Source organism: Rhodnius prolixus, unplaced genomic scaffold (genome assembly GCF_049639745.1).
Source record: "Rhodnius prolixus isolate KJV_2025 unplaced genomic scaffold, Rpr scaffold_12, whole genome shotgun sequence".
NCBI lineage: Eukaryota > Metazoa > Arthropoda > Insecta > Hemiptera > Reduviidae > Rhodnius > Rhodnius prolixus.
Window position 1 is genome coordinate 9654210 of NW_027411635.1, and position 16904 is coordinate 9671113.

General features: G+C 33.0%; 1 protein-coding gene across 1 annotated transcript in view; it reads right to left on the reverse strand.

The window, feature by feature from the left end:
• The window catches only part of Graf (GTPase regulator associated with FAK), a 37795-nt gene extending 20891 nt beyond the window's left edge, over positions 1-16904 (reverse strand). Inside the window, exons 1-2 of the mRNA XM_074143195.1 lie at positions 16564-16904; positions 10301-10458 (exon numbers count right to left, since the gene is read on the reverse strand). Coding sequence (XP_073999296.1) covers positions 10301-10458; positions 16564-16723 — 318 coding nt within the window. The 5' untranslated portion in view covers positions 16724-16904. The remainder of the gene's footprint in view (positions 1-10300; positions 10459-16563) is intronic.

Genomic DNA, 16904 nt, shown 5'->3' on the forward strand with positions numbered 1-16904 from the left:
GAGAAGGTTTCATTCAAGGTTTGTAGGGAACTTCACCACGTGTCCTTTATTGATTGTAAGCCGGGGTCGACAAAGGGCAAATGTGAACTTAGATTTCCTGGCTTGCAATCTCACCTTGCAACACGTGTCCACAATGCAATCACTATTGTCGCTCAGTAACTCAAAATCTTTGCTTAGATTAACTGTTATCAGCTGTAACTTTATGCAAATACAATTTTAACTAATAAAAATGTATTTTATTACATGGATTAAAATAAAATAATGATGATAATAATAAAAACAATTATGCACAAACTTTTTAGGTTTGTAAAACACCTACTTCATTATTCTTTGTTTACACTAGAGATAACCTCATTTTGTGAAATTATGTGAGTTTAAAGATGAGAGGATAGCTAGCTGTCCGAATCAAATCCAAGCACAAGTACAGTTCCACTTTTAGAACTGGCAATGCCTAAAAGCATTTTTATGGAAGGATGTTGTGCACTGCAACCTAAATAGCACCTATTGTACCTTCTACTGTAGCCGGGTGAGATCTCAGCACTCCCTCCAAGATCTCCGAGAAACCACAAAATCTAAGATGAGGTTCCTGCAAAGAATATATCATTTCCCAATTCCTGATAATCTATCCAGGCAACTAAATTTCCCTTGAACGATAATATCATAGTCTGCCAAGGAGAAGTATTGGAGCACTTTCTTCTCTCCCAAACAAAGAATCTACAGATGCGCTTTCACGTTCTAGCCTAGTTTCTTGTAAACTGCACTGAGTAGACCATTTCCTAAGAAGAAATCCGTCAACAACCGCCGCCTAATTTTGGTGTTACCAATCCTCAGATCTTTTCCAAATAGACACATAGAATGTATGTCCAAATAGATCTTAGCCTTCCTCAGTCCTGGGACAGTCTTTACTTTCGATTACACCGAATTAAGAAAAGTACCACTCCCCTCCATAATTGTGTTTCTTTATGAATGTGAACACTCTCGAAATTTATTTTTAGTGTGAGGTACTCCCACGAAACTCAACCGAAATTTCTATCGAAATTCTTGGAGCCACTTTCCACAAAATCTCAAAAAAGTGAAAAATATAGTGGTACTTCCGGATGAGGAATTTTGATTGGTAAGTTACAATCAACAGCTGGGACCAATCGAAAGTTCATAAGTTTCAGTCCCCTACGTATTTTTTTTTTTCTTGACTGCCTAAGGATTAAATGAATATTTAGCATGAAATATACTAAAATACTTATCTGAACTATAGTATTTCAAATATAATTTTACAACAGTTGAGTTCTTATGGACAGACAAAACTAGAAATCCACTAATCAAACTAGAATGGGACCGGAAACGTATTCAACCTTCATTTACATTACAACACAAACACAATTGTGAGCATTCGGACCGTATACAAGAGTAGATGATACTTTCTGTCACTATTTGTACAGCGAGTAAAATACAACTTTAAATTGGGTAGGCTAGTCTAGTTTAGTAAATTGGTCAGTTTTAGTAGAAGTATCACAATCGTGCATATTTTCAATTTAGATTTTCACCGCAAATATACAATTTGAGAGATCTTAGAATGAAAAAAAGTGTTCTTGATTTTTAAAATTTGTATTGATATGTCTGTCTTAAAGTATGACATCATCATAAATGGGGAGAAAAAAAATAAAAATCGCTGTATTCATATTCAATAAAAAACCACCAGAGAACGTGACAATAAGGTTTTGGTCCAAAATCGATCAACCAGGAACACTAGCACTTTAATGAATATACTTATCGTTTATTGTTTAAAAATATTTATTTAAAATACCTTCAAAGATTTTCTTAAATGTTTTTTTGCACACCTTACATACATTAAGAACTTTTATTTGAAAAATATTTTACTACTATAAGAAATATGTAGACAAAATCAGTCGATCAAAAGTGCCAACTTACTTAATGGAGTTTTTAGTTTCTCGTGAAACTTATTTTTAAAGAAATATTTAGAACAAAAACATTAAATCAAAAATTTGGCACGATTACAATATTTATTCTTGCTTAGTGGTAGGTATGGTAAGAAAAAAATAATAAATCAGAACCAAAATTTGGAATGAAAAAAAAAAAGATTGCAGAAGTGCCACTTGATTTAATAGATTTTTTCAATCTTAGAAATATTGCTGAAAACAGTTACATTAGTTTTGAACGTTGTATGGACAATATAACAATTTACTTACACGCAGGTTTCACACTTTTAGTTCGAAATCCTGTTTAAGCGGAGTTCTTTATACGCGAGTGTTTCTTCTAAATTACGGTTTCAATATATTGCACGGTTCTTTACACCTGAAAACATTTAAGAGTAATCGAAATTTCAAAAGATTCGAGTGTTCAGAACAGTTTTTTTTTTCTATTTTTTTAAAAAAAATTCCTAGACAATCACCTAAGGATTTTAATTGGACTAAGGCTTAATGTCTCGTATTTTACGTTCACTTTATTAAATAAAATCTTCTCTTCTTTTTGAGGAAATATTGATTTTATGGGAACTCTGACATCACGCTTCTTTCTGCAGTATCATTTTATTACAGTGAACTTTTCAGAGTTGAAGTAAACTATTCTTTTAGTAGCAAATCTAAGTTTCAAAAAAAATTTAGATTTAGTTTCAAAAAAACTAGTGTTCACACTAGATTATTAAAAAAAACAAAACAAAATTCTTTGGGCAGTATTAGTTTATTTTAAACTAGCAGTTTACTTGGAACGTTTCTATTGTATTCCTTTATTCTGCTGTCTAAAGTAAGCCATGCTCTTATCTAGGTTAGTGCCGATTTTCCATGGTTTCTATCCGCAATTTCTATTAAAGAATCGGCCGCAATACTAGACAAGATTACTCTAATAACACTCGGACACTATAATAGTATATAAAATTAATTTTCTGGAAAAAATATTTTAAATCATTTAAAAAAAATGTTAGGACAATTAATCACTTTTTCTAGCAGCAATTTACGTATTAAATTTTCTATAAACTTAAAAGTTTTTCTTAAAAAAAAAATAAAATAAAATATGTCCTTTCTAGTCCCACGCGACAAATGAGTTTTAATGTGGGTCATTTGCGCCTAACCTAGATGATGTTGTTTACTATTGATTTACAGTAATGATTTAAAAGTTATTGTCAATATAATTTTGCTAATCGGTTTGAAATACTTGGAGTTGACTTCAATGTAAGACTTGTTACTGTAATAGATTACTACTGTCGAAGGAAAGGTGACAGAAATCAAAGCTTCCCCATAATTACCAAAAATAAATAATAATGAAATAAAAAATAATAATCAAAAAATGTTCTTAAAAAAAGTTTCAAACCTAAGTGAAAAAGAGCAACTTCTTTGTAGACTACATTAAAAGAAAAATAGCAGATTCAGCAAGTGAATAATCTACCTCTGACAATGGATAAAAGTCCAAAACCGACTCTAAGTCAATAAAAAAAAAAAGCGTGCCACAATTGATAGAAATCAAATATATTATCCAGAACAGCGGATGATCTAACCACATTTTCTAAAGTAATATTCCTACAAGAAGGTAGTTTAAACAAATTACTGCATTTTCTGCAAAATTTCTGACGGCAAAAATTCATCAAATTTTGAATGGCCGCTAAAAAAAAAAAACAACATTAAATTCGTGATGCCGATTAGTTGGTGTTAAGATCATACTTTATTATGAGATGGCACGTTAAAGAGGAACCTATCATTTTCCTCAACTAAAAGTGGCTTTATATGAATTTTTCCTGAGAAATATTTCAAATAAATATCATAGATCTACATAGATAGAATTAGGTATTATTATTATTTTTTTAATCGTACTCAAAAAAACTGGAGGATCGATTCAGTAAAGCGGTACATCCGATAGGCCCATTTTATCCCATAGATACAATTAGAAAGCCATTACAAAAAATCGTACTCAAAAAACTGAAGGATCGATTCAGTAAAGCGATACATTCGGTAAGCCCATTTTATCCCATAGATACAATTAGAAAGCCATTTAAAAAAAAATCGTACTCAAAAAACTGGATAATCGATTCAGTAAAGCAGTAAATCCGGTAGGCCCATTTTATCCCAAAGATACAATTAGAAAGCCATTAAAAAAAATCGTACTAAAAAAACTGGAGAATCGATTCAGTAAAGCGGTACATCCGATAGGCCCATTTTATCCCATAGATACAATTAGAAAGCCATTACAAAAAATCGTACTCAAAAAACTGAAGAATCGATTCAGTAAAGCGATACATTCGGTAAGCCCATTTTATCCCATAGATACAATTAGAAAGCCATTTAAAAAAAAATCGTACTCAAAAAACTGGATAATCGATTCAGTAAAGCAGTAAATCCGGTAGGCCCATTTTATCCCAAAGATACAATTAGAAAGCCATTACAAAAAATCGTACTCAAAAAACTGAAGAATCGATTCAGTAAAGCGATACATTCGGTAAGCCCATTTTATCCCATAGATACAATTAGAAAGCCATTTAAAAAAAATCGTACTCAAAAAACTGGATAATCGATTTAGTAAAGCAGTAAATCCGGTAGGCCCATTTTATCCCAAAGATACAATTAGAAAGCCATTAAAAAAAATCGTACTCAAAAAACTGAAGAATCCATTCAGTAAAGCGATACATCCGTAAGCCCATTTTATCCCATAGATACAATTAGAAAGCCATTAAAAAAAATCGTACTCAAAAAACTGAAGAATCGATTCAGTAAAGCGATACATCCGTAAGCCCATTTTATCCCATAGATACAATTAGAAAGCCATTAAAAAAAATCGTACTCAAAAAACTGAAGAATCGATTCAGTAAAGCGATACATCCGTAAGCCCATTTTATCCCATAGATACAATTAGAAGGCCATTAAAAAAAATCGTACTCAAAAAACTGAAGAATCGATTCAGTAAAGCGATACATCCGTAAGCCCATTTTATCCCATAGATACAATTAGAAAGCCATTAAAAAAAATCGTACTCAAAAAACTGAAGAATCGATTCAGTAAAGCGATACATCCGTAAGCCCATTTTATCCCATAGATACAATTAGAAAGCCATTAAAAAAAAAAATTCTTACTAAGAAAATTGAATAATTGATTCAGTACAGTGACACATCCGTTAGGCCCATTTTATCCCAAGGCTTACTTATTATCAAGTCGAATAGAAGAAAAAATATAAATATTAATAATAATTTTAACTTTCTGCATGTTTGATTTTGTCTCACACTAACCACTCTCATACCCACACACACACCGCTTTGCTGAAACCATCTTTTTAGACTCAGGGGGTTTCAAGGATTTTCTGACTATTGCGAATGTTTGACAATAATTTCCTTATTTGTACAAAATAAAAAAAAAAGTAAGAGTGACGAAAACGAATTCCTCAATCAGAGTAGCACCTATTTACGCCACAGGGATTGTTCATTTTCTTATTTGTAATATAACCTGAATTTGTGCTTTATCTTCTTTTTGTTTTGTATTTTTATCACTTAATTATATTTTATTTTTATCAATATACTTTCCTCATGCTGTTTAGCGAACTGTAATTTATCCACATGCAGTTTAGTAAACAGTATTTTTATTATTATTATGTAAGGCGCGACAATATTTAAGGTATACGCTAACCTCTGATCTTATCTCTTCTCAAGTAAACAGCAGTGTAATTAATACTAATAATTTTAACTAAAAATATATGCATCATCGCGTAGTAGGGCAAGTTCTAGTCAAAGCGTACATGTCCTTTCTAGTCACATGTGACAAATGCATTTTAATGTGCGTCATATGCGCCTAACCTAAGACGATGTTGTTTACTTATTCATTTGCAATAATTATTTAAAAGTTATAGTCAATATAATTTTGCTGATCGGTTTGAAATACTTGAAGTGGGCTATCCAGAAAAACGTCACGCCCTTAACTTATCGCTTGTTCATATCGCGTGTTCTGAATCATCGCTCTTAAGATAGCGATGTAATTTATAAAGTCTCCTAAATATGCTTTTCAATTGAATTTCACAGCATTACAATTTTTTTTTTATATATATATAAACTTAATTTCACATAATCTTTGTTACTGGTAAGCCGAAGTAACCAAAAAGTAGGAAAGTGTTCCACTACTTTTGAATTTGTCTGTAAATAAAATGTATGATAAACGAAAGATTGGAAGAAGCTCAAACTATTTTATTTATTCATTTATTTTTGCAATAATCAGCATCTGAGGTCATTGGCACCCGAAGATTTTTTTCAGTGCAAACCTGGCCTCCAGACCAGTGTTCTCTTGTTACAGACAACACCGGCCATTAATGTATGTACATAGGGTTGTAAGAAGCTCCTAGGAAGAGAAAATCTAAGGGCCAGCAGCTGGATTCGAACCCGGGATCTCTGCGTGAAAATTCAGTATACTTTAACCATTGAGTTAATTCCTACCCTAATCCGACTATGTTATTTTGCAATCAAAATCAGAAGAATACAGAAGACATTCTCAACCGCAGTTTATATAATTGAATTTTCTAGAATCTTAGAATTTATACTAGAAAGATGACTTTAGTATTGTATAGGTTCACTTCAAAGGAACTATTTACCAAAACAAAGTCAATAAAAATAAATCTATTTAGAAAAGTGATACTTTCGTTCAGCCGACTTTTTCCAAATTTGAAATTTTGGTTACATATTTAATCTTAATTAGTATTTAATAGATAATGAGTCCATATATTACATAAAATAGCTTTTTAAAGAAAAATATAACCGCCCCTGCTCAAAAATGACTTTCATAGAATTTTCACAGGTAAATGTTTCAAATAAAAGTTGGAAAATTATGTATGAGCCAAGTACGCCACGTTCAAAGAAAATTTTTAGAGCCAGTTGTTGAGAAAACTACAAAAAGAAAACCAAACAAACTTGAAAATTGATTATGTAAAGCGGCAATTCCGATAAGTTGACTTTTGTCTAAAAGCATATTGTCATGTTTGAAGGTGGCACCTAAACCAGATTAAAAATTTCCTGGATTTTTAATATATGCTGAGCACATACTCATGACACACCACACACACACACACCTTAAAGAGACTAATTTGTAAATTATTTTATTTGAACAAAAACGGTCTCAAAATAGATTTTCCCAGCGAGAACTTGTAAACAAAATGTTGACAAGCAATACTTTCCAGGTACAATTAAAAAAAAGAAGTAATAATAATAAAAATAATAAAGTAATAATAAACAATAAATAAAAAGTTTAGATCTAACTGTTTTAGGTGTGTGATTCTGATTCGTTCTTTCTGTCGGGTCACTCAAAAGCACCCAAATGAAGTTTAAACTTGTATGCATACATACACCATTTCTTAAAAAACCTTTGTTCTTCAACACAGGATATTTCTAGAGAAAATTAGATAACGAAAATTTATACGACTGCAGTGCTTCCCTTACTAGGGGAAAGAGAAAGTAAAATTTCTATATTTGTAACTGAAGAAGAAAACTATTTTAGAATAACTATACCTAATTTGTAACCATCAAGGATGAAGTAACGATATAAATAATTAAAATTGTTACTACCATATTTAAGAGACTCAACTTTTTATGATGAAGCTCTTAGTATTGGCTAGAATATTTAATTATTTTATCAACTGAATGGAAGCCTTCAAATACAGTGGGATGCTAAACCACAGATCTGTGGGTAATTGGTCGTTATCTATGGGCTCACATACTCAGCGAGCCCTTAAACTAAGCCTACAATACCCCCCCCAAAAAACGAAGTTTCCTGTAAATAACAAGGGCACTATTCTCAGGGCAGTGTGACGAATTGACCTTCACCACTCGTTGGAACCAAATTTTATTTATTGCATATAAAAGTATAGCCTACAAATAAGTTATGGGTCGTGGTAGTCATTTTTGCAAAAAATAACCACAACGTGAGGAAAAAATAAAATAAATTTACGAGTAAATTGACACCTGCGGTTTAATTGATTTGAACATCCAGAATATTTCTATGAGCTTCGAATACGTGTTATTTAAACATGATGAAAATAAAAACGAATGCTGTGCGGATGAAGTAAGCGCTAAAGAAAGAAGCACAAATCCATTTAACAACTGATGAATGTACTCAAGAATGCATTAAATTAAAGCAAGGGTGAATAAAAACTTGTATGCGTTAAAACCCGAATGAATTTAATTAAAGAAATTAATTTAAGCATGAATAAATGTAAGCATGATTAAATGTAAGTTCAGAGGTTAAATTAAAAAAATATATATAGCCAAGTATATTTTTTGTATCTTAAAATTTTTACTTTCTTTCATTATAACTATACTTCTATTTAAGTATAGTTCTTTAAATTTCTCGAAGTTTAGAACTTGTAGCATTTATCTCCAATATTATATATGTTGACAGTAATAAAATAGTAACCATGTAAGGGGAACCACTAGAACCCCAACAAAATTAATAATCTCTAAAAAATCAAACTAAAATAGCAAAGGAATTTCTGTTTCAATTTTCACATTTACAAATATTGTTCACATGTTGCAAACGTACAATAAACTGAAATGGTACTTTGGAGAAGAGGTTTACTTTTCCCTTACCAAGAATAAGAACCCCGCTTAGTAAAAATGTTTTTTTGGAAAAAAAAAAATGATTCTAATAAAAGAAATAGATCTACATGCATGCAGTAAGTATACAAAGTTTAGAGAAAAACTTGGAAACAAAATAAAAAGTACAAAAAATCTCAAAAAAAAAAGAAAAAAGATCTATACGGTAAAGTACCACTTTCGTCTACCATTCTTTTTCAAATTTGCCAGCCAATAAGAACTATTTTTTGTTATCATTGGAAAACAGAACCTCAATTACATAAGAACATGCAAAGAATAACGGAACTAGGGCACATACGTGCTCTCAAATAATAAATAGCAATATTTAAAAAACTGCGTTAGGCAGCAATTGAGTTAATACAAGCTGGTAATCTGCCAATAAATCTCAAATGAGACTTATTCGACAAATTTATTGTTTTTCAGAGAGTTTTTAAGCAGTTACTAGTAAGTTACGATCTCCATGAACAAGAGTATTGTCTATCTCTAATGTTTAATTTTTGGGAATAATTCTGTATATTCTGTAACAGACATAAAAATAATACTTTTGTAACAAAATTAACAGTACAGTGGAACCTCGCATAACGAGCACCTCGCTTAACGAGTAATTCGCATAACGAGTAAAACAAATTGATTCTTATAGCGAGCGATGTTTCGCATAACGATAGTTTTCTAATGACATTTCGCTGACTGCGCAGTTTTCGCTGACTCATCGAAAACTGCGCATTCTTCGATTAGTCATTCCTGTTTACGCATATGCGTTTCATATTCTCCACGTATCTAATGCACTGATACAGTCGAAACCGAACTTCACCGAATGAGTGGTGTATAGGGAAAGTCCATATAGTGACATTTGTGTTTAAATATTGTAACGAAGTTGACCTGGGCAGAGAAGAAAGGCTTAGATTGTTCTAGGGGTTGAACGATCATAGTCAAGAGCTATCCACAGAGGAAATTGTTGAGTTGCAACACATTTCACAACAAGAATTGGTGGAAGAGAATTTATTAGACAAAGAGGAGAAAATATCAGAGGAACAACAATCTTCCAGCGCAATAAGAGAAATGTTGAAAGCATGGGAAACTGTTGCAACACACGTAGAAAACTATCACCCGAATAAGGCTGTGGCTATGCGATCTATAAATTTATTTAATGATAATGCTGTGTCACATTTTGAAGACGTTTTGAAGCGACGGCAGAAACAAGGAACATTGGACAAATTTATAATTAAAAAGGATTAATTATGAATGTACATATTTATCTCAATTAATATATGTAATTTATATTATATTACATCATATGTACATATGTATATAATTTTTTCGAAATAAATGTTATAAAAAAAAATTTTATCAATATTTTTTTTGCATGGAACCAATTATCCCCTTTTATTTTAATTTAAATGAAAAAAATTGTTTCGCTTAACGAGTAAGGTTCTGGAACGAATTATGCTCGTTAAGCGAGGTTCGACTGTACTTACAATTCACTTCAATTTCATACATTAATGCCATGAAGAATAAATTTTTTGAAACATTCGCGAAAAATTAAGAGCTGTCTTACTGAGCGAATTTTCACTAATATTTAGACATCAAAATTATGTTTTTAGAGAAAGTGGTTAAAGATGACCACAGTTATTTTTGACAGCAAATTTTGTTATGCTTTTGAAGACCAATTTTACCGAAACTACATACTAGAACAGTACTCGAATACTAGTTTGTCTTATCTATAAACTATACACTCACCATTCGATCTCGTTCATCCTCAATAGAGCCAATCAGACGTCCAAATTCAGCCAATGACTTACTAATGACCAATTCGTCGTCAGTTTGCGAAGTGCCGATACACTCGAAACTGAAGTTTTGCAAAGTGTCTGATAGGGTCCTCTGTGCTTTCGACAGATCTGCAACAAATAAATGTAATACAAATTAGATAACAATTTCCATGTCCTAGCTAAAATGGTTCTTCATTTCACAAATAATAGGTTGCTGCCAGGTGCTAGCTAATATTGCCAAGGCTGATAATAAGGTAGTATTGAGTACGTTCAATAACACTGCGGGATATATAGTAACAAACTAGCAGAACACTTGATGCGGTTTAGAATTGCCCAACCCAGTATGAATTATAACACTAACTACCGCAAGCGAAAAGAGTTCCTTGTCAAAAGGTACTGCGTGTGCAATCGTTGGACTGTCTTCTTGACTTCCATTGATCGCGCAGAGTCGTTGCAGTAGCATGCTTTAGGCTCATCACAAAGCCATAACTTTCTCCAGCATCATCTTCATCGATTTGGTGTAGCTGATTCGCCTAATAAAAACCTGAATAAATTGGAAAAATAGATGTTTCGCGATACAACATATTCATTTTGACGACAGCTATTCTAGTATGGCTGAATATTATTAGATTCAGCGACGAAGAAAAAAAAAAACAATACTCTATATTTTATTAAGTTCTTAACATACATTATAAATTATTTGTATGGTGTAACAGTTAAATTCAGGCAAGCGAATTTCTCAGAATATGCCAATCACTCAACGTCCCTTGCTTATTTTATGACCTTATAAGGCACCTAGGTAATATTCATAATTTTGTACTTGTTTGTACTTAGCGAAGATTATTTCAGATAAAAGCTGCACCCTCTGAGCCTACCTAAAACGGCACCCCTTAGTTTGGGAAACGCTATTTCAGATTACGTAAAGTGAATTGAAAAAAAACTTGCTTCATAATTATTTTTTCCTTTTTTTTTTTACTAAAACAGTAAAATTATGGGCTTTCTAACAAAAGTCGAAACCAGTTCTATCAATCATTTCCGGCCCGTACAATTTGAACAGATAATTTCTTTGTTGCTAAAAATGGAATATGATTCGTTTCATCAAAACAGTTCCAAAGTTTACCAAATATCGATTGTGCCAAATGCGATAAGTTCTGCTCGTCCTTGGTTGCCTCTATCTTTTTTTTTTTTTTTATCTATAACATGAATTAATCTCTCTTAAACAGGCTGGCTTCATCTATTACTCAATTAAGTTAAAATAAATTGATAGTAACGTATGTACCACTTGGGCCCTGAAATATAATTAAAACCCTCAAAACAAACAAACAAGGATTGAGGAAATAGTTTATTAAATATCAACTTATTTGTGCCTTTAAGGAACAATGAGCGCAATCGTCGCGTCAGGCGGCGATATCTTTCCAAGCAATCTAGTTTCCAGTTTGCTTAATAGATCATGATACTAGTTTTAATAGTTACCTTATTAAGTTTGTTTAATGATTGGATGAAGAAAAACTTTGTTTTTACTGGTCTCTGTTTAATAAATTAATATAAATGACCACGTTTTCAATCATATATAATACATCAATTTTTCAGTTTTGGCCACTTTAGCCATTTTCAACCCAAGAAAGTTAAATGATATTTTCTATACAATAAAAATTGTACTCATATTACAAAAAAAAATATATAACAGCATATGTTTATTTTTAGTTTATGTTAATCCAATGATAGTTTGGATTATCATGTTTCCATTGCATAGAATATCTTTTTTATCTTTTTATGTCAAAAGACATTATGTAAAAAATAGGAACACGTTTTTAAGATAAAACAATTCTATGCAATGGAAGTTTAAGACTAAAAGATTATTGGATTAATATAGACTAAAATATACTACTAAAATTATTGATGAGCTGTTAACGTTTTTAAAAACAATAATAATCTCAAAACGAGTATTTTCAGATGAAACCTTAATTTGATAAATTTGACCGAAGGCAATATTTTTTCTTATTAGGAGAAAAAAATAGTAAAAATAAAATATTTGATTAATCTTTATGGAACTTTTATGAATGTCCAAAAAAAGTCATTAGGATAGGCTGTTGGATTCCCAGCATTATTCCGTTCCTTAATATGCTTTTCAAAGGTTTGCATTCCAGTTTCATTTATTTAGTGTCCTCCCGCGAAAAAAGTGTACCATGGAGGTAGAAACAAATCGAGAAAATAGAGCGAGGTCTGTACTTAGGCTGGGATTAAAAGAAGTTTCATATCTTCATAATCTTCCACTTTAAATACCTTCTTTTTAGTCTGCCATGAGATTAAATGGGCCGAAACCTCTTGCTGAAACTTCTCTGCGATTGTACCAAACTTGACATATTTAGATATTTTTTGAGCAAATTCTAGTTGTCAAAAGAAAAATTCTGAATTCATAGAAAGCCCATCCGGCCTCAGTTCCAGAAAACAAGCTAAACACAGACTCTTTCTCAAACAGCTCTTTTTTTTTTTTTCTAAGATAATTCTTATCTGTAATCCAACCATTGATCGATCACCTGTCACACGATTTCGCTAGTAAATCAACTTTTGTGGCATAACATCAATTTTTTTTAAGAAAAAAAAGAAAAAAGATTGGATTGATTATCATCATGTTGAAGTACTCATCTCCCTGGCGGCTAGATCATGTGTTTTGCAGTATTTCTACAACTCGTGTTTACCTTTCACTTAATCTGGAGATAGGTAGCCAAGCGTCTGTAGACACTGCCAATTCTGCAGCAAGTGTATCAATATTTTTCTTGGATTGTTTAGGAGATGTGGTGGAGGCCTGCTGAGATGTAATTTCATGAGCCACTATCCTCCATCTGTAGAAAGTTGCTACTTCTACTCTCTTCACGCTCAAGATTCACCTTTCATTTCTGTGACGAAGAAGTAGTAAGGACTAATACTAAGAGGTTTCTAGTCTAAATTAATTTGCTAAACAATATGAGCCAATATGGGGACTTCTTGGCACGTCGTTGGGCATCCAGCTTTGGGCAGGACTTGCACTACATTACTTGAAGCCAGTAACGAAGACCTGGCGTTGTTCCGACAGACACCTCTCAACTCACAATCTTTAAGAGATTTGAGCTTGGAAGGTACATTACTTAGGGCCTGCATGCATTATACAAACCTCCCCAAGATCAGGCTCTGCTGATCAATCAAGTCAGCACAACTGATGTGGCCGCGGATCTTGACAGGGCCGAATGCCCATTCCGATTAAATCTGGCCTAATGCCAACATATGAGAGGAAGTTTCCTACTTTCACATTCTTTTTAGAGGCGATCAACCCCATCTTGTGAAGTGAAGAGACCTGTTATGCAGATATTACTTCTAAAAGGAAAAACCTGGCTGCCTCAGAAAACGTACACCTAGGAAGACTGTGACAAGAAAAGAGAAAACATCTCTCATAACGTCAGACTGCTTTGCCATCCCTATTATGTGGTACCAGACCACTGGCACATATAGACCATAGAAGTTAATATGTAAACACGAGAGCTGGAACCCTGGATACTTTTAAAATAGCGAGATTTTTCCTTTTAGAAGTAATGTCTGCATAACAGGTCTCTTCACTTCTCAGGATGGGGGTGATCGCCTCTAAAAAAATGTAAAAGGAGAAACGTCCTCTCACATCCAGTTTGACTGTGTGTTATCGCTATGTTTCCGTTGATCTGCAACACCTCAAGCCTGCAGGAGACCATATCACGAGACCTCCGGGCAAGGCCCCTATATCTTATAAAGAGAGGCTCCACCTACTTTAAGGTACAGAACAGAAGATTCAAGTGGATCATATAATAAGCGTCTTTGGCTGATTAAAAAACAGATCCGTCCCGCGATCTAACCTTATCTGAACTAATCCTTTATCTTTCCCTTAATATAACGGCCAGCTAATCGTTTTATTACGACACTGCTGCTTCCTCAGCAAGTGCACCAATATTATTAGGATGCCAGCATAGCGCGGAACTTAAGCCTGATGTGGGTGCCTACAAATTCGAGTGGGTGCCTACAAATTCGATGATATATAAGCGTCCGCTCAAGAGTACACTTTTGCGGAATAAGTTAGATCACATATTAGTGAAATGGGTGGAGACAGTGCTGACACTGAGGGCTTGCCGATCTTCATATTTTGAGTAAATGACTGGCTATCCAAGCAAATCAGCACATCTACTTCAACCCCTAATTACGTCCTACTCAGGGGGAGAAGAACTTCTTGACTCCCAGCTTATTTTCTTAAAAAATGTTTTTGCTCTGGATACTACTGCTTTCCGTCTCTCTCCACAGCTTTTTTAACTTCTTAGCCCTTTATTCGTTTTAACCCTTCGTAAAATTGTTTCATATCGGCAAACGTTAGCTGGAGACCACAGAACAGTGTAGTGGTTCCAACTAAACCAACTCGTTCACACTTTCATCGCCTTTTATCCTGGCATATCCAGGTACTTCTAAAATTAGACAGTTTAGATTTTGTTAGATTTTAATCTCAAAGCTACTGGATAGGTCTTCATCGTCACATGATGGTCGTCTTGAACTTTGTTATCTTTCTAAGAACTGTATCACCAGTCATAACTTTTAAAACGAATGCCGGGCAATAAGCTGAACTCGTCTTAGGATATTTCACAAATAGCACGGGAGTTTATTTACCAGGTTATAAACGTTTAAAGTTTACCATACATGTGTAGAGACACCCTTGCAGTCTAATTTGATACCTTTATATACAATGAGTTTAGGTTTTTATATAAACCAATCAATTCTATTAAAAGTTGCACTGAATCTCCTACTACTGAAGAGAAATTCTTACATTAGATGTATGTAAACAACAATGATCTAGTAGAAATCTTTATTCACTTTGATTTCTTGGCATCTGGACGTAAGAAAAATCAAAAGCCTGCAAGTTAACGTTTTCCTTTAATGAATTCTACCGAGTATTTGAATTTAAACTGCATAGAGTGGATCAAGGTTTGTTTGTCCATAAATAAAGAAGCCATCATCAGAACAAGGAATAGTGGACACATCACAGTAACGACAGCTAGGTAAGCAATATTTCACGAAAACCTAACCCAGTATGACTGGAACAACGTCCTTAAATTCAACCCAGCTCAACAAGGCAACAATTTTAGGGTACACTACACTAAACAATATTGAAGATGCTACAAACGCGATCTCAGTTCTCTCACACAAAACGTATGACCATGAACCATAGTCTATGATTCTTACTAACTAAATCTCCATCAATTGTAAAACAAAACCACTTGTGAAACATTGTTGGAACTGAATTAAACACTCTTTCAAGAGCTGTACGACAGTTTATGTCGTCTCAATTCTCTCACACAAAACATATGAACGTAGTATTTAGGTCCAAGCAGCGTGGACTTACTATATCTCTATTTAAAATCAACTCAACAAGTACATGAAAAATTGCTGGACCAAACATTGTGAATTCCTGGAACTTTGAAGTCAGTGAATATGGTATCAATAATCTCACATAAAAAAGTAACCATCTACTTTTATCTAGAACAATATAAGCTCACTAACTATAAACTCAATCTCAACTCAACTAATGGTGAGACGATATACAATACTTCAGAGCTGTGAGAACTCATTAAATCTCCAACTGGTCAATGAACTCAACAATTTTGATTAGCTCCTAATTTGGCCTTCATTATCCAGCTCCTCATCACACGAAATTCAGCTTATGTCACGAGTCACGAGCCTAGATCAATATTTATAATCACAGAATTCTTCTGATCTCCTAAAAAACAGAAAATGGAGATTTGAAGTCAACAAAAAGACCAATCCATTCAATAAAGGCTGGATCTTTCTAAAAGTGAGTCAGGTACTTGGTACATATGAAATAGAAAGGAATTTTGTATACTTAAGCTTAATGAAACAGATGCGCAAAAGGGAGTTACAGAGATATCTCCCTTTGAAGAGATGTAGCTGTCACAATACAGCATCTCAACTGTCTGGACCTTAGATTGAATCTGGAAAATATCCTTCGTAATCGCTGAAATACCGGTGAGTCAGATATTTCATATCATTAAAAGTAAGACCATTGTAAGTGAATTGATTACTGAGAAAAAAATAAACAAGACCTGACAGTCGGCCCATGGAAAGATTTTCAATAAGAACTCAAAACTTTTGTGCCAGTTGCAAATTTAGTTCTATTACATAAAATTTACACATCTGAAAAACTAATTATAAGAATCACTTTTTACTCACTTTTTGCTGCATTCAAGAGGTCTTTAACTTCTTTAACTAGACGTTTTATCTGTTGACTAGTTTTATCTAATTCTTTTTCATGTTGATGCAATTTTTCGCGAAAACTTGGTGAATCTGTTATACAATCAGTGAACTCTAATGGTTGTAATCCGATAACCATTGTATTTTTGTGTCCCCAATATAAAAAAAAAAATTTATAAACCACCAAAATAATTTGAAAATTAAATTAAATTTAAAAAAATTACATAAAAAACATCTTTTTAAAGCCCCCCAAAAAAACACAAAAAATAACAATAAAAAACTGGGTACACTACACTAAATAACCGAACTCAATGACATAT